Source organism: Balaenoptera physalus, assembly GCF_965194825.1.
Source record: "Balaenoptera physalus genome assembly, chromosome: 19".
In the NCBI taxonomy this organism is placed as follows: Eukaryota; Metazoa; Chordata; class Mammalia; order Artiodactyla; family Balaenopteridae; genus Balaenoptera; species Balaenoptera physalus.
Window position 1 is genome coordinate 6677615 of NC_138900.1, and position 26256 is coordinate 6703870.

The 26256-nt window shown below is 48.3% G+C and overlaps 1 protein-coding gene across 4 annotated transcripts in view; it reads right to left on the reverse strand.

The window, feature by feature from the left end:
- The window catches only part of MYH14 (myosin heavy chain 14), a 92371-nt gene that overhangs the window by 36407 nt on the left and 29708 nt on the right, over window positions 1-26256 (reverse strand). For all 4 annotated transcript variants that reach the window (XM_082435872.1, XM_082435869.1, XM_082435870.1 and 1 more), the window contains 14 exons: window positions 24700-24795; window positions 22287-22405; window positions 20858-21010; window positions 20496-20669; window positions 20012-20185; window positions 17835-17949; window positions 14268-14455; window positions 11205-11326; window positions 8786-8855; window positions 8488-8648; window positions 7294-7402; window positions 4395-4526; window positions 3358-3564; window positions 637-774 (listed from right to left, as the gene is read on the reverse strand). In XM_082435872.1, coding sequence (XP_082291998.1) covers window positions 637-774; window positions 3358-3564; window positions 4395-4526; window positions 7294-7402; window positions 8488-8648; window positions 8786-8855; window positions 11205-11326; window positions 14268-14455; window positions 17835-17949; window positions 20012-20185; window positions 20496-20669; window positions 20858-21010; window positions 22287-22405; window positions 24700-24795 — 1958 coding nt within the window. The remainder of the gene's footprint in view (window positions 1-636; window positions 775-3357; window positions 3565-4394; window positions 4527-7293; window positions 7403-8487; window positions 8649-8785; window positions 8856-11204; window positions 11327-14267; window positions 14456-17834; window positions 17950-20011; window positions 20186-20495; window positions 20670-20857; window positions 21011-22286; window positions 22406-24699; window positions 24796-26256) is intronic.

Here is a 26256-nt window from a genome sequence, read left to right on the forward strand (position 1 = left end):
ATCTGTGGCTGCTTTCATGCTACAATGGCAGAATTGAGTGGTTGTCACAGAAACGGCGTGGCCTGCCAAGGCCCGAATATTTACTATCTAGCCTTCTAGAGAAAATGTTTGCCAACACCTGATCTATAGAATTCAAGGGAAGTGATGCCGTGTCAGTTCCAGCCTTAAGCCTTTCAGAGACCTGCCCACTTCCACTTCTTTTTCTGGGAGCCCTGAGCTGCCAGGTGAGAAACCCAGGCTCTCCCGTGGGCAGAGAGGTCATGCAAAAGAGCACCCGGACACCAGCCCTCCAGTGCCCGCCACTACGTCACCACGACTGCCTAAGGGGACCACAGCCCAGCCCACCCACACAACGATGGGATGTAATGAAATGGGGGTTGTTTTTAGCGATGCGGCTTTGGGGTGTCTGATGATCCAGAGATAAGATAATGACACATGATAGCTGCTCAATAAATACCAGCTTGAGTGAAGCTGCGACAGAGACGCAAGGAGATGGAAAGGGTTCAAAGGAGACACAGCCAAGACCGAGAGTTCGAAGACCCCTAGAGGTGGGGCAAGCTGGGGCGGATGCAGAGAAGGACCCATGCTCACCAGTGAGCCCACTCTCCCTGCCCTTGGGGCTCACAGCCCACCCACCTTGCTCAGCTTGCCGTTCTGATCTTCCAAGAGTAACAGATCCTCCCCCAACTTTTTCAGCTTTGCCTCCGTCGTCACTTTCTCCAGCTGCAGCTTCTGCCGGGCCCCTTCCTCAGCCTCGAGGTGGGTCTCCAGCTCCTGCAGTGGGGAGAAGGCAGGGTTGAGGACCCAGCGGCTGGGGGCTGGCGTGTGATGGGAAGGATGGGTGGAAGGGATGGTTCACGGATCTCCGGGGCTCGTGGCTCAGACAGGTCCACAATCTGGGTGGGGCTGGGAAGGATCCAACGCTTACTTTTCATTCATTGGGTTAATAAACACTGATTGAGTGCCTGGTGGGGGCCAGGCACTGTTTGAGGTATTAGGATAGATAAAAATCTTTGTCTATCACATTGAAATCACATTCTTGTGTGTGTGTGTGAAGATTATAAACATCATAAATAAACATATCACAGAGATGGGCACTGTCCACTACGGCAGTCACCAGGCACGTGTGGCAGGCGATTTGTGCTGTGAGACTGGAAATTAAGATTCAATATTTTGCAATGACATGGACGGACCTCAAGGGCATTATGCTAAGTGAAATAAGTCAGACAGAGAAAGACAAATACCAGACAATCTCACTTATGAGTGGAATCTAAGAAACAAAACTAAAGCAAGAAAAAAACACAAGCTCAGGGCTTCCCTGGTGGCGCAGTGGTTGGGAATCCGCCTGCCAATGCAGGGGACACGGGTTCGATCCCTGGTCCGGGAAGATCCCACATGCCGTGGAGCAGCTAAGCCCATGTGCCACAACTACTGAGTCCAAGTGCTGCAACTACTGAAGCCTGTGTGCCTACAGCCCATGCTCCACAGCGGGGGAAGCCACCTCAATGAGAAGCCTGCGCACCGCAAGGAAGAGTAGCCCCCGCTCACCACAACTAGAGAAAGCCCACATGCAGCAACGAAGACCCAACACAGCCATAAATAAATAAATAATTAAATAATTTAAAAAAACAAAAAAACAAAAAAACGCAAGCTCAGGGAATTCCTGGTGGTCCAATGGTTAGGACTTGGCGCTCTCACTGCCGAGGGCCTGGGTTCAATCCCTGATTGGGAAACTAAGATCCCGCAAGCTGAGTGGCACAACAAAACAAAACAAAACAAAACCCACAGGCTCACAGATGCAGAGAAAAGATTGGTGGTTGCCAGAGGTGTGCGGGTAGGGAGGTGGGAGAAATGGGTGAAGGGGCTCAAACTTCCAGTTATGAAATAAGTCATGGGGATGTAATGTACAGCATGGCAGCTATAGTTAATAATACTGTATTGTGTATTTGAAAATTGCTAAGGGAGTAGATCTTAAAAATTCTCATCACAAGAAAAATTTTTTTCTAACTACTTAAGGTGCTGGATGTAAATTAGACTTATTGTGGTGATCACTTTGCAATGTATATAGATATCGAATCATTACGTGTACCCCTGAAACTAATATAATGTTATATGTCAATTACACCTCAATTTAAAAAAATTCACTATTACTTGTGGCCTTGATGGCTGGTAAAATTGGGAGTCCCTATAATGGCCTAATCACAAGTCCTTCTACCTGCCCTGCTACCAAAGATAAGGTTCCCTAACCAATAACCCTCTGTATCCTGGGGACCAGACAGGGTACCTGCTTATCCCTATCTAGTAGGCTTCAGTTACCTGCTAGTCCTCGGAATTATTTAAACAAACCAATCGGGAATTCCCTGGTGGTCCAGCGGTTATGACTCTGTGCTTCCACTGCAGGGGGCATGGGTTTGATCCCTGGTCGGGGAACTAAGATCCTGCATGCTGTGTGGCACGGCCAAAAAATAAATAAATAAATAAAATAAACAAACCAATCACATCTTCCTGCAGGAACCAGGGGTCACCTCATCCTCTTGTTACTACTAAGTTTGCCTCTCACAGCTGCAGCTTGTTCATGCCATTCCTGAATGCAACCCCACTGTGACTCTCTGTGCCATGGTGTCTGCCTCCCTCAGGCTGTGAATACTTGTGACTAATAATGTGCTTTCTATCCCACCTGTACAGGATCAGGTGTGGTGTGTTAGGCCATCTCCATAACCACAGGGCAGGATCCCTGTCCCCCTCACCAATGGGGTCAAGAGGAGGTGATTAAAACACTACTGAGTTCTTAAAATGTGACCAGTCTGAGGAGCTGAATTTTCAATTTAATTCGATTTCTTTTAAATTTAAAACCAGTCACTCAATCAATTATTGGGGAACTTTTAAGTATGTTTGGATCAACTTGGGGATGTTAATCTACTTTTTTTCACTGAATAAGTTATGAAATACAAATGCAGATGAAGTCCTGCCAATGAAAACTTAGCATCTGAATTGAAATGTGCCTTAAGTGTAAAATACACAATGGATTTTGAAGGGGAACCATGGCAGGGCAGCCTGCCTTGGAATGCAGCAGCACAGAGGCAAATGGAGCCAGGAGATGGAGAGAGGCAGAGTACTGAAGCTACTGCTTGAGCACCCGGATCCAGCCATGCCTGAAGCTTACACATTGTAGAGTCTCCCATTAATTTGAAAGCAAAAAAAAAGTATTCTTTTTGCTTAAGACACTTTGAGCTGAGTTTTGTTTTGTTTCATTTTTTCAAATTCATGGCCAAAAGAGGCAGGGTTTGCTGAAGCAAAGGTGTGTGGGGTAAACAGAAGGGGTGGGGGGAGGTGGCCTCGGGCGCAGGGGGGTCAGACCTGTATATGTTGCTGCAGCCTCCTCTTCTCGGTTTGCAGCTGGCGGCTGCACTCCTCCTCCTCGCCCACACGGGCCTCTAGCTCCGACACCACCAGTTCGAGCTCCTGCTTTCGGGCTGCCAGCCGCCCCCGGGTCTCCTCAGTCTCAGCACACAATTCTGCCTCTGCTCGCAGTTGCTCTGCCAGGCGGGCACGCTCCTCTTCCAGCTGGGGGTGGGGTGGGAGGTCAGCGTCCGTTAGGTGGTGCTCCCAGGATGGCCCTCACTGGAGCACCAGGTCCCTCCTGCCCCCTGAGTTACTTTGCCCTTTGAGGCCTGGGGGGCAGGAGGGAGGGATGGAAGACAGTCCCCCATCCTGCTCCTCAGGGTGACCCCTAGTCACCAAGTCAGACCCCTGGGTGCCTCCCTCTCCCTCACCTCCCTACAGCCCATCAGTCCCCAGCTCCATCCCTCCTGGCCCCTCCTCTCTCCCCATAACCCTAACAGGCTTGAGCCTCATCCTCTCCCAATGGACTCTCTTCCCGCTCTCCCAGCCTCCAGTCTCCCCATCTCCAGTCCCTCCTCCAAATAGCCCCAGGGAGGACTTTCTATCAGCTCACAGTGCATTTAATACTCCTACGCTTAGAAATTTAACCAAAGGAAATAATTCTGAAAAAACAAACAGAAAAATGCTCAAGAAGGGGTTTGCTTCAGCGTTATTTTAAGATTCCAGAAATACTGGTAACAGTGAAAAGTCTACCGCCCGTGTACGATAACCCTGCCCCTGCCCTGCCCCGACGCTGGACCAGCCTCCTGAGCATCTTGGCTCTGCAGCAACCAGCCCCACCCCCACTCAATACCCTGGCTACATCCCCAGGGCCCCGCTCCCAGCATCTCGCCGCTCAACCACACCAGTTTCCGCCCCCATTCAGCCCCAGGAAACCTCGGTTCTCCGCCCGCCCGCAACCTACCCCTGCCCCGACCCAGCTCAGCTGGAAACCCCGCCCACTATCGGCTCCTCCCATCGCCACGCCCTCACCCGGGGACCACGCCCCTTACCTGCGCCACCCGGCCCTGGAGCTCGCCCACCTCGCGGGCACTCTGCTGCTGCAGCTCCTGCACTTTCTGTAGTTCCTGCGCCCGTGCCTGCAGCACCTCATCCTGCCGCGTTACCTGCAGCAGTGGCTTCACCTAGGGGGACAGGAGGGATGGTGGGTGGCTGGCTCCCACCGTGGGAGGCCGCTGGGCTCAGGAGCTAAGAACTCACGCTCTGAGCAGGGCCGCATTCCTGGGTTCGCATGCCAGCTCCTCCACTACTTGGCCTTGTGACCTCATCAGTCGGAATGAGTGAATGACTTCCCATTTGCCAACAGCCTAGAACAGTCCGGGGTACATTACAAGCAGCGCTAAATGTGTCCCTTTTTTGCTACAGGGTCCCTTTGCCTACAGGAGACACTGTGCCTCAAAGTTCTTAGTCCAAGGTCCATAGTGAGAGATGCACTTTACACTGTGTGATTCCAGGCTGGAGTGACAGGCCAGCCCCCCACACACATGAATAACCGAAATGAAAGTTTCACCAAACCACACTCCCCTTTGCTAAGCGGGATATACTCTGCTCATGTCTGTTCTATTGCTTTTTCTTTGGTTCTCCTCAACTCCGATTCTTCTCAACTTCTCTACTGTATTTGATTCTTTTTCTATTTTATTATCTTCCTTTCTGAGCTAATTCATAGCATTTATCACAGCTATAACTTTCTGTTTATTTGTGGGATTCATTCACTGATGCCTGTGTGGACAAAGAATGTTGCCGGACATCGCCTGACATATCAGTAAACAGAGGATGTTGAGGCCATCAAGCCGTGAGCCACTGCAGCTGCCCCCAACGGTGCACCCTGAGGGGATTCAGGATGGAGGAAAACAGGATACTGGCCCCAGGTCATTAAGGTGCATATCAAAGGAATAATTTCATTCAGCCCAGACTCTTGCATCTTCCCATTCAGAGAAAAGCGCTAAATTCATTAACTCAAGATGGCTGGTTTTTCTTTAATTAGCAGTAATCTTGATGTTTGACTACCTGGTTTTGTTTGTTTGTTTGTTTGTTTCAAAACTCCTATGTATCCCGGCTCCTCCCTTACTCCTTTGGAACAATCCCTCAGAGCTATCTGAGGGCCGTATCCAGGGCTAAAGTCCTCAGTAAAGGCCCAAACAAAACATAATTCTCAACTTGTAGGTTGTGTATTTTTTTTCAGTCGACACCTGGCAAACCACACCTCCTGTCCCCAGACCTAGGATAGGCAAACTTTTTCTTAAAGGGCCAGCTAGGAAATATTTGAGGCTTTGCAGGCTATCCTGTCTCTGTTTTAACTACTCCACTCAGCTGCTGTAACTCAAAAACAGCCACAGACAATACAGTAACCAAACCAATGGGCATTTACAAAAACAGGTGTCTGGCCCATGGGCCATAGCTTACCAACCCCTGCCCTAAACTGTGGGCTCCTCGGGGCAGGGCACTGTATTTTTTTTTAAATTGAAGTATAGTTGATTTACAATGTTGTGTTAGTTTAAGGTGCACAGCATAGTGATTCAGTTATATATAACTATATATGTTCTTATATATTCTAATATATATATATATATTCTTTTTTAGATTCTTTTCCATTACAGGTTATTACAAGACATTGGGTATAGTTCCCTGTGCTATACAGTAGGTCCTTGTTGGTGGGGCATTGTCTGTTTTTATTTACCATTTTATTATTGTACCCTCAAAATTTACTGGCACATAGTAGGTGCTCAGTTAACATGGGCTGAGGGCATGTAGGCTGACAGTTCAGGCGTCATATTCAGAATTACACTGAACAGCTGTGTTTTTGCCTCCAAATCTCCATCCTCCTTCCTGCTCTCCAATTTCCCATTGGGAGAACACCCTGCCTCAAAGCTCACACACTTGGCTCTGCCCCTCTGCATTGGGCAGGCATGTGATGCCAGCCTGGCTCATCTGATGTGTACTGACTGGTTCTGGGATGGTCCTATGACTCCAGCCAGGCCAGTGAGAGTGAAACCTGGGATTCTGGCTGGAGCTCTGCGATAAGAAAAGACCACACTGGCCTAGCTGGTGGCCGCCATGTGGGAAAAGTCTGCAGGGATCATCATGGAGGAAAGTCACATGGGAGGCACAGAATGTCAGATAACTAACATTGTTTGGGCCCTTGTGCAATAAAGGGTTAACTCAGCAGGTCTGGGTTGTTCAAACACTGCACATTTCAAGGAAAGGACTGGCCCTTGGCTGGTTCCTGGGAGATCATCTCTAAACCTTTGGATTATCCTGCCTGATAAGAGTCCTTTGTTTACCTTGACCTCTGGAGGGGCTGGAGTAACTAAGGTCAACCATGTGGACAGTCAAGGGGGTCAATCACATGCCTATGAAAACCCTAGACACTAAGGCTTGGGTAAGCTTCTTGGTTGGCAATATTCCATATGTGCTGTCACACAGCATTTCTACAAGAATTAAGCCCTATCTGTACAATTCTACTGGGAGTGGACAATTGGAAGCTCGTGTCTGGTCTCTCCTGGACTCTGCCCTGTGCGCCTTTTACCTTTTCTGATTTTAATGTCCATCCGTTCACTGTAATAAACCGTAACCATGAGCATAACAGCTTTTCTAAGTTCTGTGAGTCCTTCCACTGAATCACTGAATCCTAGGGGGTGTTAGGGACCTCAACTCAACCCTAGATCCAGCTGCACCTAAAGCTGTCCCATATCTTTTATCCACGTTGGTTTGAGTCAGATTTTTTGTCACTTGTTACCTCAAGAATCCTGATGAACAAAAGGTGGGCTGATTAGTCCCATTTTACAGATGCACAAAACTGAGGCCCAAACCAAGAAAGTCACTTGCCCAAGCAGACCTGGCCCCAAGGACCTGTCTCCTTGCCACTTGGGCCACCTCTCCAGGTGCCCTCACCTTGATGAAGAGCCGCCACCACTGCCAGTGTCTCAGCTTGAGGTAAGCTGCACAGTTCCGCTGCATCACCCTCAGAGCACTCTGCTGCTGCTGGCGCTTCTGGAAGGCCCTGGGTGGGGAGATGGGTGGGTGGGACAATGGAGACTCAGCCCCTCCAGGCCCTGTCAACCATTATTAAATGCCTACTGTGTGCAAGCACTGCTCTATTATCAGTAAATCTTGTTGGGTTCCATCTATCAGTCTCTCTGCCCTTGACTCTCTCTGCCCTGTTCCCTCCTCTCTGTTCCCACAGCCCCAGCCCCAGTTCAGCCCCAGCCTCATCTTCCACCCACTGGACCCTCACCCCAGCCTCCTCCCCAGCTTCCCAGCCTCAGAGAGGGCTTTCTATGTCCACAGCTGGCCCACCCCTCCCCTGCTCCTCAGTGCCCCTGGATATGGCCCCTGCCCCTCTGCCTGGTGTTTGGGGAGTCCTTTATTCTCTGATCCTTCCTCTGGGCCAGTTCCAAGGGAGAAGGAGACTCTCCTGAAAACTCCCTGCATTCCTGAAATGTACCAGGCTCTCACATCACTGGGCCTTGGCACAAGCTGTCACTCCTGCCTGGAACACCTTTCCCATCCACCTTCATCTACCTGGTCTGAAGGGCCTCTCGCTGTACCTGTATGACCCCCATCAAAGCACATCTCGCCCTGGACTGTGACACTTTGTGCCCATGTATGTCTCCCCCTCCAGATTGGAGTCCCTTGAGGGACTGGCCACTAAGGTGATCACACGGACCTGGCTTGCCTGGGGCTTTCTCTGTTTTAGCACAGAAGATCACGCATCCTGGGAAACCTCCAGTCCCAGGCAAACCGGGATGGTTGGTCACCCTATGGCTGAGTCTAGCTCTTCTCTGTGTCCCCAGCATTGCTCAGGAGCCTCAGGGACTGTAGAACCAAGAAGCCTGGGCATCTAGTGGCTCCATCCTTTTGTTTCTCAGCCCTTCTACCATCCTGGAGGCCCTGCCATCTGGAGCCAACTGATCAACTCCTCCCTGACCCAGCCTCTGGGGCCATCTGGTCAACCTTTTCCTGACCCAGCCCCCTGGGGCCATCTGGTCAACCTCTCCCTGAACCAGCCCCCTGGGGCCATCTGGTCAACCCCTCCCTGAACCAGCCTTGGCCAATGTGACCCCAAGAGATAGTGTGGAGCCGCACTTGCGAGCCAGGTATCCCCGGGCAGCTGCCTGGAAGGACACAATAATGTCTGTGACCTTCAGGTCCCGCTCTTCTTCTAGCTGGGCCAGAACCCCCGCCCGGAAGAAGATCTTGCTTTGTCCCACGCGGTAGAGGTTGGGGTCCAATTCCAGGGCCTGGATCTGTGGGAGCGGGGGAGGGGTCATGAGGAGGAGGGGTGATGAAAGGGGAGGCTCCAGCTCAACCTCCTCCACCACCTGAGACTGTGCACACACGTTCACACTCGTGCACACACCCTCAGCCTCCACCCCACACTCACCATCTTCTCACAGGCCTGCTTCCCATCCATAAAGCCCTTGGGGATGGCATTGGGTGTCAGGATCTCGTACCTGAAGTGGGTGGGGAGGGGTGGGGTGGGGGTGAAAAGTAACAGCAAACTGTCACCACGGCCAGGCACTGGGTTCAGAGTGACAAATAGCAATAACAACAATAACAATAGGAACAGTAAGAAAAACAAATATTTAAGTACTACCGAGGGCCACACACCAGGCTGAGCATTAATACCACCACCAATGGCAACGACATCAATATGTCCTAGGTGTGTCCACTCCTAGGACTCACCACGTACTGATTACGAGTGTTTAATTACACCAACACCATAGGTCATTGAGACGTAAAAGAAAGGTGTGTCTCGGAAGTGTGAGAATAACAACAAATAGGGGCTGATGTTCTTGAACTTATTACGTGTCAGGTCCTGAGCTAAGTGCTTTACAGCTGCTTCTTTCACATTTCTCAGTGCAACTCCAAATTTTAAAAGTACATTTCATAAGCACACATGTGTCTGTCCTCAGAGCCTTTCCCCTACTGTGCCCTCTCCCTGGATCCTGACATTTCATTAAAAATAATGCATATTAGATATACAACATATATACACACATATATATATACACACATATATCATATACATAATATTATATATTAATGTAATATATTAATATGCCATATTTTTTGACTGGTGATTGAGAAACGTGTGTGAGTGTGTGTGTGTGTATCAGAGTTTCTCAGTCACCAGGGATCTTGTTAAAATGCAGATACTAATTCAGTAAGTCTGGGGTGGGGCCTGAAAATGTGCATACCTAACAAGCTGTCAGGTGATACTGATGCTGCTGGTCTGGGGACACTTGGAGTATGAAACTGCAAACCTGCGCTGTCCAATGCAGCAGCTACTGGCCACATGCAACTACTGAGCCCCCGAAACATGGCTGGGGCAATTGGGCAACTGGATTTTTAACTGCATTTCATTTTAACTAAGTGACATTTAAATTTAAAAACTGAAGCAGGGGGGACTTCCCTTCCCTGGTGGGCCAGTGGTTAATACTCTGAGCTCGCAATGCAGGGGGCCCAGATTCGATCCCTGGTCAGGGAACTAGATCCTGCATGCTGCAACTAAGATCCCACACGCCACAACTAAAAGATCCCGCATGCCACAACTAAGACCCAGCACAGCCAAATAAATCAATAAATATTAAAAAAAATAAAAACTGAAGCAGTGTAAAATATTTTTCTGTTCAACACAATTTCTTTCTTTTCTTTTTTTTTGGCCGCTCGTCGTGGGGATGTTAGTTCCCCAACCAGGGACTGAACACGTGCCCTCGGCAGTAAAAGCAGGGAGTCCTAACCACTGGACCGCCAGAGAATTCCCACAATTTCATTGTTTTGATAGGACTACATTTCACTTTGACCACTGGAAATTTAGTGTCGGAATTGAGATGTGCTACAGGTGTAAGACATACACCGAATTTCGAAGACTCGGTAGGAATAAAAGAATGCACAATGTCTCACTACTAATTTTTTATATTGATTACATGTTAAAATGATCTAATATCTTGGGTGTACTGGGTTAAATAAACTCTTGTTATCATTAATTTCACCTGTTTCTTTTTACTTTTAAAAATATGGCTACTAGAAAATTTTAAATTGTATATGGGGCTCACATTCTCTTTCTATTGCACGGTGCTGCTATATACAGCTTGCATGAAGCATAATTTTTGTTATAATATTCACCATATTACTGGCTTCTTATATGTTGATATTTTTTTCTTCTCTCCTATTCGACTGCGTTTTTTAAAAAATAAACTTATTTATTTATTTATTTATTTTTGGCTGCATTGGGTCTTTGTTGCTGCGCGCGGGCTTCTACTCTTTGTTGCGGTGCGCAGGCTTCTCATTGCGGTGGCTTTTGTTGTGGAGCATGAGCTCTAGGTGCACGGGCTTCAGTAGTTGTGGCACGCGGGCTCAGTAGTTGTGGCTCACAGGCTCTAGAGCGCAGGCTCAGTAGTTGTGGTGCACGGGCTTAGTTGCTCCGCGGCATGTGGAAATTTCCCAGACCGGGGCTGGAACCTGTGTCCCCTACTTTGGCAGGTGGATTCTTAACCACTGCACCACCAGGGCAGTCCTCGACTGCATTTCTATAAGAAATGCCGATTGCGATATCCAGATCGCAACATAGTACTCTATGCCCTTTCTCTCGGGGAGCCCACTGAATGGGGCATTGCTCTCCCACATCACAGAGGAGAAAGCTGAGACTCAGTAACCAAAGGAACTTGCCTGGAGGCCCCGCCCCTCCACTCGTGCTGAGGCCCCACCCCTGACCCCTCCCAGAAGTTTCAGTCGGGGTGCTTTGGATGCAGGCGTGGTGGCTTCCACACCCGAGCCCTACCCCACCCCATGCCGCTCACCTCTGCCGGAATTCCTGGAAGAGGATGCGGTTGGGAAAGCCCTGGCGACAGATGCGGATGCCCTCCAGGACGCCATTACAGCGCAACTGGTCCAGCACCAGCCGCGGCTCCAGCTTCCCAGCCTGCAAAGAGCAGTCACAGACATGCGAGGTCAGTGGCTGCCACACGGAGGCGCCACTCATTGGATGGCAGCCGTCAGGGGAACTCAGGTGGATGGCAGTTTGGGCAGGTCAAAAATGGTTGGCAATTTCATCTGGTTCAACCTATAATTTACTGAGCACCTACTACGTGCCAGGCAGAAATGCCTGCCCCAGGGAGCTCACTATCCACTGGGAGAGGTCGACAATAGATGAGGTCAGGACATCACTAACAAACGTCAGAAGTAAATGAGTACTAAGTGCTAAGGGGCAAAGAGCAGAGGGGAGGGAGGATGGGGAGTGCTGAATTTGCATAGGATAGTCTGGGAAGGTGACGTGTGAACAAAGCATGTACATCATTATTTTTGGTAGTTAACTTTCATTGCCTTTTCTTTCTTTTCCCTGCTTTTCTCCCCCCCCAAAGTAATACACAAATGGTAAAAATCTAAACACTACAAAAAAATTCAAATATACATTCTGAAAAACAACTCTTGCCTTGCCCAGGGCCCCAGAGTGGTCAACACAATACCCAGTTTTTTATGGATCCTTCTAGATCAGTTGTTCTCAACCCAGACTACACACTGGAGTCCCCTCACATGCTTAAAAAAGCAAAAACAAACAACAAACAAAACCAAAACCAAAAAAAAAAAAAAAAAAAAGCCCTGGCCCTGGGCTAGGGCAGAATATAAATATCTGGTGGGGAGGAGGGTTAAAAAACGAGAACCACCATTCTGTATCTTTTTCAAGGGCTATCTAAGCATATATGTATTTATTCATCCATCAAATGTTTATTGAATATTCACTGTATGCCACACAATGTGTTCTAGGCACTGGGGACTCAGCAGTAAAAAAGGAGATAAAAGCCCCTGCCCTCAGAATGTTTATGTCCCAGCAAAAAGGGAGGTTCTGTTTATTTATTATTATATATGTTCCCTATTCCTTGGTAATAACGCTTCCATTCTGTGGGAAGGAGGGCACTATTCCTCCCCCTATGCTCTCAGTCCATGAGTGGCTAGGACTGACCTCATCCTGGCTCCAGACATGGTCATGTGACTCAGGCCAGGCCAATCAGGCTGGTTCAAGGGTGGGCACAAGAGCCATCCTAGGCCAGTGAAAGCCAGCCCTGGGACTTCTGCTACATCCATGCTGCCAGAAGCTCTCTCTTTCCTTTAGGGTTGCTGAACTGAAAGAATGAAAGCCTGGAGCCACTGGTGGCTGCCGTGCCACCCTGAGAATGGAGACAGAGATTCATCAGAGAGGAGGCAACACATAGAAAAGCAGGGCCAAGCAAAGGAAAAAGATTCCTGACGTCACCGTTTGAGCACCTGGATCCAACTGTGCCTGAACCTAATCGTGGAATCGTCAATTATGTGAATCTATACATTCTCACGTTTTTTTTTTTTCTGGCCGTGCCCTGTGGCTTGTGGTATCTTAGTTCCTCAACCAGGGATGGAACCCGGGCCCTCGGCAGTGAAAGCGTGGAGTCCTAACCACTGGACCGCCAGGGAATTCCTGATACATTCTCACTTTTGCTTAAGCCATCTTAGTGGCTCTCTCAAAAGAGCCCCAAGGAAATGGCTGAAAATAGCTGGAAATTGGAAATAATATATAGGATGGTCTCACAGTAACATTTTGGTTTTTTCCCTCCCTCCCTCCCTCCTTTCCTTCCTTCTTTCCTTCTATCCTTCCTTTCCTCCTTCCTTCCTCCATTCCACCCTTCAACAAGACATTTGGCAGGCTTGAGTGGGGAGGTGCCTAGCAAGGTCAGGAGACTGATTACATAAAAGGGGACTGAGAAAACTAGTAAATGTGTGCTATATTACAGGATCTCACTGTTGCTAAAAAGAGATGTTGGACTGGAACTTGACATACTGGTGGGAGCTCATGGTTTTCAACATATACAGATAGTTATCGAAATAAACATAGATGTAAGTGTGTGTACACATATATGTGTGTACATGTATACACATATGTGTATGCATGCATATACATTAGTGTGTACGTACATAGCTCTATTTACTGAGCGGTCCTGGGAGTGACACCTTGATACCACTGAGCACACCTAGCACCCAGATCTTAGACTGTAAGCACCATTCTCCACTTAAAAGGACCAAGGCTCCTTGGAGAAGTGGCTGAGCCCATGTATGCCATATTTCATCAAATAAAAGCCACTATCGATTGTAAAACACACTGTTATCTTATATACCACCAAGAAAGAAAAACTCTTGTCAATTAAACTCTGACAGGCCTTTGATTGTGAGCCACACCCCAACTTCAGAGATGCTAAGATGTCACAATAAATGTGTCTTAGATTTGATAAAATATGGTATTTACAGCTATGAGAAAGGAGACACACAGACACACACAGATCCACCTACTCAATAACCACAGCTCCTACTTTCTGAGGACAGTATAAGCCCCAGGCACCTAGTTTCACCTTCTACTATGCTGACCCTTCTCTACAGGGCCTATTCTCTGATTTTCCCAACAAGAAAACTTATTGGTGGCCTGGGAGGCCAGGCATGGTCTCCCCACACTTACATGACACTCCCGGCTCCAAGGGTCTTTTTTCCATCCCTTGTACCGTTCATGCTCCAACCAACCACTGGGCTTTTGCACAAGCTGTTCTCTGCTTAGAATACCACTTATCCTTCCGAGCTCAGACCTCACCTTCTCCAGGGAGCCCTCCCTGACTTCACTGTATGCCCACTACCTGGCACTTAGTAGGTGCTCAGTAAAACTTAAGTCCCATGAATGAATGAATTTTCCTAAAAGGGCATTGAGCCTGGGAGGGAAAACAACTTGCTTGAGGTCACACAGCCAGTCAGAAGTGAGCCTGGGGCCAGACATGGTTCCAGCCACATCCAGCGACTGGGACTTTACCCACTGCCAGAGCTGCCTTCCCTCCCCGGGCTGGGTCACTCACCCTCTTCTCGTGGTTGGGGATGATACAGCGGACGAAGCTGGGGTTGGTGTTGCTGAGTGTGGCCATGAGGCGGCTCAGGGACTCCTTGTAGAGCTGTCCCACCGTCCGGAACATGCCCCGGCGTGGGCGGCCACCAGGCGGGCCATCCCCAAGGCTGTTCACCTGCTCCAGCCCCACGATGCCCTCCACTGTGGGAGGAGGAAACAGATGTAGAGAGAGAATAAAGTCAAAGGTCAGTTTTAGGGGGCTGGGTTGGCCAAAGGTCAAGGATCTTATTATTTATAGGACCTGGCACTTTACATATGAAACACCTCTCACAGCCTAGTAAGGTAGGTATTATCAGCCCATTGGACTGACCAGCAAACTGAGGCTCAGTAAGATGGAAGACTGTGCCCAAGGCCACACAGCTTAGGATCTGAAGACCCAGGATCTGAACCCGGGCAGTATGAATCTTCTCGAACCCTGGTCTCTGACCCTTCTTTTCCATTTTCCTTATCAGCAAATGATGATGATGAAGATAGCAAATGCTTCCTTAGCACTTATTCTCTGCCAGGCACTGCTCAAAGCACTTGACATACATCGGCTTATTTATAAGCCTATAAAAATCATTCCCATTTTACAGATGAGGAAACTGAGGCACAGAGAGGGAAAAGGGCAATAACCACAGCTGCATTTTCAGGAACTTGAAACAGTGTCACATTAAAAATGTAATGAAGTCTGGCTTTATTACGATATTTGAAATAAGGCAATATTTAAAATAAGGCAAAAAATTAAAAATACATAAATAAAAAGAAATGAAAAAACATACAGTAAAATAAGGCAAACTGCCTCCATAGTCACCATTTTCCCAGAAAGGCCTGATTTCATGATAATTTTTTTTCCCTATTGTAATTTGATGCTGTCACTTCAACTAGTGAGAAATACGCACTCCTTTGTCTCAAATTCTATGTACTGAATCATTCCCAGTTTCTCAAGGACCTGCAGCTGGGGCAGAATCTGATGGCCTGCAATCCCCAATCATGAGGGTTATCAGGGTCAACTAGATAACTCGCTCTGAGGGCAGTGCCTGGCACACAGTGGGGGCTCAGATATGGCATTTCTCCTCCCCAGGTTCAAGTCTCCCTCCTACCGCCATGCTCCTAGTTATTATCAAAAGGATAATTATCATTTATTAAGTTCTTATAGCACAGGTAAGAGCAGAGGCTCTGGGTTCAAATCCCAGCTCTGTCCCTTACTGGCTGTGTGACCACAGGCAGGTGACTTAACCTGTCTGTGCTTCCATGTCCTCATCTGTATAACAGGGGTAAGAGTACTAACAGCTGCCTGATTAGGTTGTTCGGAGGATTCCATGTGTTAATAATGGTAAAAGGGCTTTGCACAGTGCACAGCACATAGTACGGGTTCAATTAATGCCAGCTGATACTATCACAATTGTTTGTACTTTTACATGCGGTTTAGTTAGAAGAAGGCCTTGTGCTGTTACAAAGAGTCTGGAAACTGCTAAGGGAGCCAAAAAGGGGTGCGGACGGGAAAGAAGAGGGAAAGATCTCTGTATGGCAAGGAAAGGGGACAGACGTTCAAAACCAGGTTACCGGTCCAAAGGGCCCACCCTCCTTGTCTGGCAAATCTCACCCGTTGATGCACAGCAACACCCACCCCCTGACGGAGAAATGGCAGAGCCGTGCCTCCCTGAAGATCCTGGGGGCGACGGTGGGAAGGAGCCAAGGAAAGAGAACTGCTGCAAGCCCCCGTGTTCTGGGTGGGGGTGAGGACAGATGGGGGGAGAGGCAGGGAGATGGGATGGGAGATGCAAAGGGAGCAGCATGAGAAGAGGCAAGAAGAAAAAAGAAGAAAGGGTTATTAGTCAACAGCACAGAGCAAAGCAGGAGGAGAAACCTGATCCTGGCCATGAACTTTTAAAGCCAGGAAGACTGTCCTGTTCAGCTTTATGTTGACTAGTGAGGGCATCAGTGTTGGTTGAAAGGGCGAATGTCCTCTGAGAATTTAATACCCGGGGGGAAAAAACCTCTCTCCCTAGAGGGTGAGTCTGTATCTGTTTTATTAGGTATCCCCTTTTGCCCTGACCACCAGGAAGCTCAAGGACTAACTCAAGGCTCCCACCCAGCTTGTTGTGTTTGCCTCTCTGAAGAGAGCTTGTCTCATTTGCCTTTTCCCCTGGGCTGCCAGGATGCTGGGTACCCAACTCTGGGCTGTCAGGATGCCCGAAAGCAAAGCCAACTCTGGGCTCAGGGCAGCTGTAGTAGAGATTGATGCAGAATTGGCCCCAATCCCCCACCCCTCTCTGTGACTTGCAGCTCCTTGAATCTGGGCTGGCCTTGTGACTTGCTTTGTTCAGGAGAATTGTGGAGGAGATAATACTGTGCGGGGTTCCAGTCTAGGACTCAAGAGGCTTTGCCACTTCTACTTTCTCTCTTGGAACACTTTGAGAGCCAAGCATATACAGGGTGGAGCATGTGAAGGATTAGGGGGAACATCATGTGCCCATGAACGTGGCACAAATTTTAAAGAAGTTGATGGGGAAGATTTTCAGTCTGAAGGAGATGATTCTCAGCAGAATCTGGTTCTGTTACTGAACATCAAACAATGCTTTTCAATCCCTCTTGTATAAACTATATGAGATACTAACATCAAATTTCTCTGTCTAAAATCAGCTCACTATATCAAGGTGTGCTATGCCCTTTCGCTCTGTGAGTTTGTTTTGGGAATGACTCATCTTGCTTATTTTGTTCTCTTGTCTAGTTGCATGGGCTGGCGCTTCTACTACTATGCTTTTCACTTCAATAAAAGATTAAGGCAAACTGACAGATTCCGGAAACCCGGAATCAGGAAACCAAGATGCTGGTTCTGTCAGTTTTATAAAATCATCTCTCAAACCTCCTCTAAGGATGGAGGGCAAGAATGGACAGGGCTTGCTGGTCTGAAAGTGTCAGTCTGAAAAGACTGATGGCCAAACTCACATGGGCCTTGTTGGAGCAGGAAAACTCCAAAACTATACCTCAGTTTTTGCTTTTTTTCTTCCCTGAATCCCTGAAGGGAACTTAGGGAGAGATCAACGAAAGCAAAGCCCAAAAGTTGACTAACCTGTAAATACTGCCCTTCTGAGTTCTCTTGTTGTTATTAATTCTTTTTCAGTTGAATCTCCTGATTTTTTTTTTTTTTTAGGGATCATATGCCATCTACAATTAATAACTTCGTTGCTTCCTTTTGAATATTCATATACTTATTTCTTTTTCTGGTCTGATTGCATAAACTATTATCGCCAAAACAGTGTTTCACAGCAGTGTTGACAGTGGGCATCCTTGTCTTGTTTCTGATTAAGGAGGGGTGTTTTATCATTGAGTGTGATGCTGGTTTGAGATATCAATCAATCAATCACTAACTGGAATCACTACTGTAAGGCTGTCTGGCTTACTGGCACCAGTTCTGCCTCTGAGCAGACAACTCAGGTTCAGAACTCAGACTCTGGAACAAAAGTGTTCACACTGTGAGCTGGGAGAAGGGATGCACAGAGCTCCAGGGACAGGGCCTGGGGAAGCGGGTCCTCACCGTCTTTCCAGATCTCTGCCGTTAGCCGGTCTGCGCTCTGGTGAAGCAAGGCTGCGACACTGTCATTCAGAGGGTCCATGTTTTTCATCAGCCACTCACTGGCCTTGTAGTCAACCTGAATGAAATTGGGCAGAGGAGGGCGGTGGGATGGGGGGTTCACCAGCACTGCTGATTTCCCAAGGAGCCTCCCAGAAGCTCTGAGATTCCCAGCTCTGGGGCTCACCACTCAGGAGAGAGCGCTGGTGGACACCTTGTGTCCATATCCTGAACTGCACCCACCCGCAAGCATGGTCCCTCTCCCTTTCTGTACTTCCCTTAAGAGGACTCTGCCCACCTCTACAACCTCATCCACCAACGCTTCTTTCCTTATTCATTTAGCCACGCTGGTCCTCAAACGTGCAAGCTCGTTTCCACCTCAGGTTTGTGACCCCTGCCGTTCCCGCCACCTGTGATTCCCTCTCCGTGGATTTTCACGCGGCCAGCTCCCTTCCACGGAGTCACAGTCTTGACCACCACGATTCCCTGCACGCGTTTCCCCCCCACCACCAGGCGGTGGCTCCCAGAGGCCAGGGCCTGAGTCTGACTCACAGCCAGCAGAGGACCGGGCACACAGGAAATCTTAGCAAATGTTCGGAAAACAACTGAGTTCTAGAACAGAACACATGGGTCTCCTACCCCCCAGCCTTTGTGTATGCTGTTCCCTCCACCCGTTCTTTTCTGGCTACAGGTTACTCATCATTTATTTTATTATTATTTTTTAAAATATTATTTATTCATTTGGCTGCACCAGGTCTTGGTCGTGGCATGCAGGTTCTAGTTCCCTGAGTGGGGATCGAACCCGGGCCCCCTGCATTGGGAGCATGGAGTCTTACCCACTGGACCACCAGGGAAGTCCCTACTCATCATTTAGACCAGGGATTGGCAAACAATGGCCCACAGGCCAAATCCACTTCCTTTTATAAATAAAGTTCTAGGGACCTCCCTGGTGGTCCAGTGGTTAAGAATCCGCCTTCCAATGCAGGGGACGCAGGCTCAATCCCTGGTTGGGGAACTAGGATCCCACGTGTCGCGGGCCAAGTAAGCCCGCCCGCCACAACAAAGAGGCCGCACAGGGTGTGGCAACTGAGACCCAACGCAGCCAAAAAGAAATAAATAGGACTCCCCTGGTGGCGCAGTGGTTAAGACTTAGCCTGCCAATGCAGGGGACACGGATTTGAGCCCTGGTCCAGGAAGATCCCACATGCCGCGGAGCAACTAAGTCAGTGTGCCACAACTACTGAGCCTGCGCTCTAGAGCCTGCGAGCCACAACTACTGAGCCCGCACGCCATGACGCCTGTGTGCTTAGAGCCCGTGCTCTGCAACAAGAGAAGCCATTGCAATGAGAAGCCCGCGCACCACAACGAAAAGCAGACCCCGCTTGCCGCAACTAGAGAAAGCCCGTGCTCAGCCACAAAGACCCAATGCAGCCAAAAATAAATAAATAAATTTAAATAAATAAATAAATATTTTTAAAAATAATAAAATAAATAAAGTTTCATTGGAATACGGCCTTCATTTATGTGTGAACTTGTGGATTCTTTCGTGCTCTCATGGCAGAATTGAGTAGTTGTGCCAGAGACTGGCCCACAGAACTGAAACTATTCACAGAAAATGTTTGCTGACCCTTGATTTAGAGTTCAGATCAAGCATCACTCTCCTCTGTGAGACCTTCCCTGGGATTCCTCCTCTGGACTTTGACACTATCCATAGCTGGCCCCATTAAAGCACTTATCGGCCTTATATCCCGATGGTCTGTTTTCATCTCCCTCGCAGATAAGGAACTTTGTGAGGACAGAATCATATCTGATGTGGGTCCCCAGCTTTGCTCAGCACAGGGCTGAGCTCACAAAAGGCATATGTTGGCCAAATGAGTGAATAAAATGCACCTAATTCTCCAGTTCACCAGTTCTCTGGTGAACTCCTATCCATCTCTCAAAACCCACTGCAAATATCCCCTCCTTGAGGAAGCCTTTGCTGACTTCATCAGACAGAGTCCTCGCTCCTCCATGGGCTTTCCTACCCCTGGCCTGGCTGTGACTTGTCCCAGTGGACACCAGGTGGCCCCTGCTTTCCCTCTGCACCCTCCCTTCATCCTCACTCCCACCCACAGCCCCCAAGGCTGGCCCCTGCTCCCTACCTTGCCCGCATAATGCAGGACGCTGAAGTCGGCCTGATCCCGCAGAGTCCTTGGCCGCTGGAATTTGGGGTGACCACCCTGCTCTTGGGCCACCTTCTCCACAAAGGACTTGTCTGTGGCCTTCGGGAACCAGCACTCCTCATCCAGCAGAGCCAGGAGCCCAGGGGGGTTGGCCTGACCATTAACAGAGGAGGGCAGAAAAGTTAAGTCAGATCCCCAAATACTGGACACTTAGGTTGCTGCTAATTTTTAGTTCTTGTGCCACTTGGGACCTACAAGCAAACACGAGAACAACCGTTATAGCGATCGATTAGCCCTTTGATTCGAGCCACGCCCTGTGGCAGGCATGTTCTGGGTTCTAATCATCCAGCAGCCACACAGATCTATGCCGTTTTCCCCATTTAACGGAAGGAGAGGCCTGAGGCCGGGTGGGGTGAGGAGCTGGACCAAGGTCACGCGGAGCGTGGAGCAGCCGCGGGCTCACCGGCCGCTCGATGAGGTCGATGCAGGGCTGCAGGTCGAGGCCGAAGTCGACGAAGGTCCAGGGGATGCCCTCGCGCTGGTACTCCTCCTGCTCCAGGACGAACATGGTGTGGTTGAAGAGCTGCTGCAGCTTCTCGTTGGTGTAGTTGATGCAGAGTTGCTCGAAGGAGTTCAGCTGTGGGGAGGAGAGACACATGAAAGAGGGGTACAGGGATCCGGAGGGGGCGGGAACCTGGGGGGGACAGGGACCCATAGAGAGGGGGGCAGAGACCCAGGGAGGGGGGGACAGGGACCCAGAGAGAGGGGGGACAGGGCCAGCGTGATGCAGCCCTCCCAGCCCCCAGCCAGGCACAAAGCGCAGACCTGGAAGATCTCAAAGCCGGCGATGTCCAGGATGCCCAGGAAGGAGGCGCCTTGGCGGGGGCTACGGTCCAGGGCTCGGTTGAGTCGCAGGACCAGCCAGCGGAAGAGGCGCTCGTAGGTGGCCTTGGCCAGGGCCTCCAGCGCAAAGTCAGCCTGCAGGTCAGGGCACACAGTGAGGGCCCAGCCTGCACATCAGTGCCCTCCGACCCCACCCTGCCGGCAAGGAGACATGGGTGTGGACGGAGCCCCATCATGGTTCATCAAGAGCAGTGACATTAAAAACAGTAGATCATTAGTGATGCCCTACTGTGCGTCGGGCACTGTGTGAAGTGGTTGGGGGCACATTAGTTCATAAATATTCCACCCAACCCTTGAACCAATTTCCACGGCAGGACAGGTAAGAGGGTGGAATCTGGAGACCAACACCTAGATTGGAATCCTAGCTCTGCTACTTAGAGGCTGTGTGACCTCAGGCATGTGAATAAACCTCTCTGTGCCTCAGTGTCTTCATCTGTAAAATGGATCCTATCAACAGTACCTTGACTGAGAGCAGAACCCAGGCCAGTGTGATCCCCAATCTCATATCCCTCACTGTGCCTTCTCTGTCCTAGCACCTCGAGAGCCCAGCCTGGGGTCAGGGAGAGGCCTCTGCCCCAAAACTGGAATTCTGAAAACATCTAGTCTGTGTTCACCTCTCCCCACCCCCACTGCCACCACCCTTCTCTGTGCTGCTATCATCGCTTGCCTGGACTATGGCAGCGGCCTCCTTGTGTCTCATGGCTTCCACTGGGGCCCCCTGGACCCAATTCTCCACACAGTAGACAAGGGAATCTTTATAAAGACAAACTGAACCAAGTTATTCCCTGGCTTAAATCCTCACTGGCCTCCTGCTGCACTCTGCATAAAACTCACCTCCTTATTGTGGCTCCTAAGACCTCGTGTGATCTGTCCCCTTCCAACCTCTCTGACCGCAGCTTCTACCACCCTCTCCCCCACTGTCTAGCCTCACTGATCTCCTTAATGTTCCCAACTCGCCAAGCTTGTTCCAGCCCCAGGGCCTTTACGCATGCTATTCCCTTTGTCTTGAACCATCCAAGTCTCAACTCAAATGTCGCCTCTGCCGAGAAGACTTTCCCAAGCACCCCAATCCCCTCCTTTGAAGAAAGCACCCGTTTCTTCTCTTATTATCTGATTCCCTACTACAGCCTGAGCTCCCTGAAGGCGTGGTCTTTGTTTCCATGACTGCCTTTATTCTAGCACCTAGACCAGAGTCGGTAACTGAACAGAGACACTCAGCAAAAGTTTGTCGAGTGAGCGAGAAAACACGGGCATAAGCTGCTTAAAAACCCAGGGCCCTCCGTGCGCCCGCCTGCCGCCAGCCTCGCCCGCCTGCCGCCAGCCTCGCCCGCCTGCCGCCAGCCTTGCCCACCTGTTCCTTGGTCTGTGCTTTCTGCACGTAATCCCGGCCAACTTTGATGCGGGGGGTGAGCAGGGCGCGGGAGAAATCTGTCACCCCCAGGCCCAGGAGGCGGCAGAGCTTCTGCGCAGCTGAGGGCGAGAGGCACCAAGATGCGGTCAGCACTGGGAGGTGGGGACGGTGCAGACTGGGGGACGGGAGAGAGGGTGTCACCCCCCCCCCACTGCTGGTGGAACACCAGCCTTTCCCCGCTAGAGGCGTTACGGGTCCTAAAGGTGTGTGCATTCTCCGGCCCAATAATTCTCCTCCTGGAACCCTAAGTTGGCAAAAATAATTCTGGATGTGGGCAAAGGCTGGACTAGGAGGATGTTCATCACAGCATTGTTTACAATGGAGAAAAAACCAGGAGGCAACCCGAATGTCCAACAGCTAGGGGTTGGTTAGAGAGTCAGGGTGCATCCATTTGAACAAATGTTCTGCAGTCACTAAATACTATTATTATAAATAATAATTATTTATAACATTATTATTACTAATTAATAATATAAGCATTATACATAATTATTATTTAATACATAAATAATTAGTATTATAAATTATTACACGGTACACTTAAGGTGTGTACATTTCATGATTTGTATATTTCCCTTCAAGTCCGTGAAAGAACTGTAAACAAATATTGGACGCTAGTAAATGATACACAGGCTGAAGGGTCTATACCAATATCTGCGATTTTGAAATGCGCCAGAAAAGGAGATGGATGAACAGAGGATGGAAAGATACTCGATAAAGCGAGTGTAGTAAAATGTCAGGGGTAGAATCTTGGTGGTGGATCTGGGTGTTCGGTATAAAGTTCTGTGAACTTTTCTGTATGTTGGAAAATGTCTCAATAAAATGCTGGGGGAAAACTCTTGGAATAAGAGTTCAGTGAGGTGGCCAAACCTAAAAGAACTCTTTAAAAATTCATTGCTCTTCCCTATTTTTGTAGGAAAAAAAAAAAATTGCCAAAATGTGAATAGCTGTTTTAGCAGAACATGGAGGAAGGGCTGTGCGGGCAGGTGTATTTCTTCTTTCGCCTCTGAATTAAAATGATCATTAAAAAGTGTTTTTGAGCCTCTATCACTTGCGTCACAGGAAGATAGTTACTACAAATACTCAGCTCCAGCAAAAGAGAAAAACACTGTAGAGGAGACACATTAAAAGGTCAACAGTGGTTATTTCTGAGAGGTGATGAGGGTTTAAATCAATCTCTCTCTCTCTCTCTCTCCCCCTCCCTCTGATGCAATTGCAATTTCTAATTCTTCTACAGTGATTTTGCATTATATGGGAATATTTAAAAACTGAAAAAACAGCACGGAGTACTATGCTGCCAGTAACAGGGTGACTTAACGGGGTTCTAAGCCCTTGGTGTGTACTTTGCCAGCTGGTGGAGCCTGGGGGCTGCTTCTCCGATTAATGTTTGCAAATGCAGAAAATGAAATACACGGGATTCCAAAGGAGATTAATTATACTGACATACAGTTCTCCTCACAGAACCCAGGTGAAGAAACCCCAGTAGAGTTCTAGTTAATAACCTTGAAAAGTTACCCCCATTGCATTAAGGGGGGGAAAAAAGCAGGTTTCGAAACAGTTTATAAGGTCTGACCCCAATTTTGTAAATCAAATGAATGAGTGAATATGTATGGCACGCCTGCTGGGTGTGTGAACCTGGCCCCCAGATGTCACAGGGATAGCTCAGATCAGTGACATCGTGAGAGATGCCCCTTCCTTCATATGTTCTGTGTTGTACAGCTTTTGAAAATAGCCCGTAGGGTTTCATAATCAGGACAGAAAGCTCTTCCCATCTCGAGGGGAAGGCGGTGTGAAGCACGATTCCATTTCTGTGATAATTATTTCCACATTGATACAGACGTAGAACAACAAAGCCCAGAGAAAAATGCCCCCAAAAATGTTAGCAGTAATTATGGGTAATTTCCCTGCCTTTATACTCCCCTGTCTTGCCATATTTTCTTTCCCATTCAGATTGTATTATTTTATAATAATAAAGAAGCAGAGCTATTTCCATTTTGATAAAAAAAGGAATATCAACTATACTTCTGCTGAAAGGCAAAAAAAAAAAAAGTATATATATGCAGAGCACAGAGGCCAGGAGGAGATATGCCCAGTGCTAATGGTGGTTTTCTGGGAGGGGCTGGGATGATGGAGGGTCCTGCTGTCCGCGCCCCCTTCCACCTTGGCACACCGGTGGTGTGCAAATTTTCAGCGAAGCTCACACTTTTTATAATCAAGAAAAGAGTGGACGGTGTTATCTTGGTAAAGATTCAGCAAAGGGCAGGAAATCAGGGTGGTCCTGGGTGGGAGGCGGGTCTGGCTGGGGAGGGAGGATGTTCTGTACGTGGGTGGGTAGCAGGCCATGTGGTGGTACCTGTGTTGTCAGGCATGGAGGCTTGATCGGTGTTCCGTTCTCTCTTCAGGACAATGTTGCCAAACTGGAGAACGGCCGAGATCATCCGCAGCATGGCTAAGGGGCAGCAGAAACACAGATCAGCGAGGCTCAGGGTCCTGACACGTGGTCTGAACTAGCCCCTTAGAAATCTAGCTTAAACAAGGACCTACTGTATAGCACAGGGAACTATACTCAATATCTTGTAATAACCTATAATGGAAAAGAATCAGAAAAAGAATAGATATATGTATATATATGTATAACTAAATCACTTTGCTGTACACCTGAAACTAACACAACACTGTACATTAACTATACTTCAATTAAAAAAATAAAATAATAAAAAAAGAAATCTAGCTCAAAAACCTTATGTCCAATTACACCACCACCTGACACCAAGCAGGTCTTAAATACATGAACGGATAAATGAATTCTGTATTTTATTCTATTTTTTTATTTTTTGGCCACGCCACGTGGCATGAGAGATCTCAGTTCCCTGACCAGGGATTGAACCCGCGCCCCCTGCAGTGGAAGAGCGGAGTCATAACCACTGGACCGCCAGGGAAGTCCCTGAATTCTGTATTTTATATTCAAAGTTTGCTTTATTGCCATTCGGTGTCTGCTCATGTCCATTTTATAGAGCAATGCATAGAAGATTCAAAAGAACTTAGAGAGATGAATGAGGAAGATCTTTAGCAATATGGAAAGATTTCTAAAATATCGAGTAAAAAATTCGAGGTGCAGAATGGTGTATATGGCAACCACTATCTATGCAAAAAAAAAAAAAAAAGGCAGAAAATGTCAAGGTCAGTCAATTTTCCTTATTCTTGGTAATTATGTTCTATAAGGTCACCTGAAACACTGAATTATCGAATGTGAACAAATGCTCCTGTGGGGGAATACAGGTTTGGTTCCTGGGAGCCTCTGGTCACATTTTCATCAACTGATCAATGCATCACCTTGGTTTATGTGTGTTTCTGTTTAAAGACACCTTATCTGATGGGAATGTAAACTGGTGCATCACTATGTAAAACAGTATGGAGGTTCCTCAAAAAACTAAAAATAGAATTGCAGCAATCCCACTCCTGGGCATATACCCAGACAAAACTCTAATTTGAAAAAATACAAGCACCCCTATGTTCACAGAAGCACTATTTACAATAGCCAAGACATGGAAGCAACCTAAATGTCCATTGACAGACGACTGGATAAAGAAAATGTGGTACATATATACAATGGAATACTACTCAGCCATAAAAAAGAATGAAATAATGCCATTTGCAGCAACATGGATGGACCTAGAGATTATCATACTAAGCGAAGTAGGTCAGAAAGAGAAAGACAAATATCATATGATATCACTTATATGTGGAATCTAAAATACGACACAAATGAGCTTATCTATGAAACTGAAACAGACTCACAGACACGGAGAACAGACTTGTGGTTGCCAAGGGGTAGGGGGGTAGGGGAGGGAAGGATTGGGAGTTTGGGATTAGCAGATGCAAACTAGTGTATATAGGATGGATAAACAAC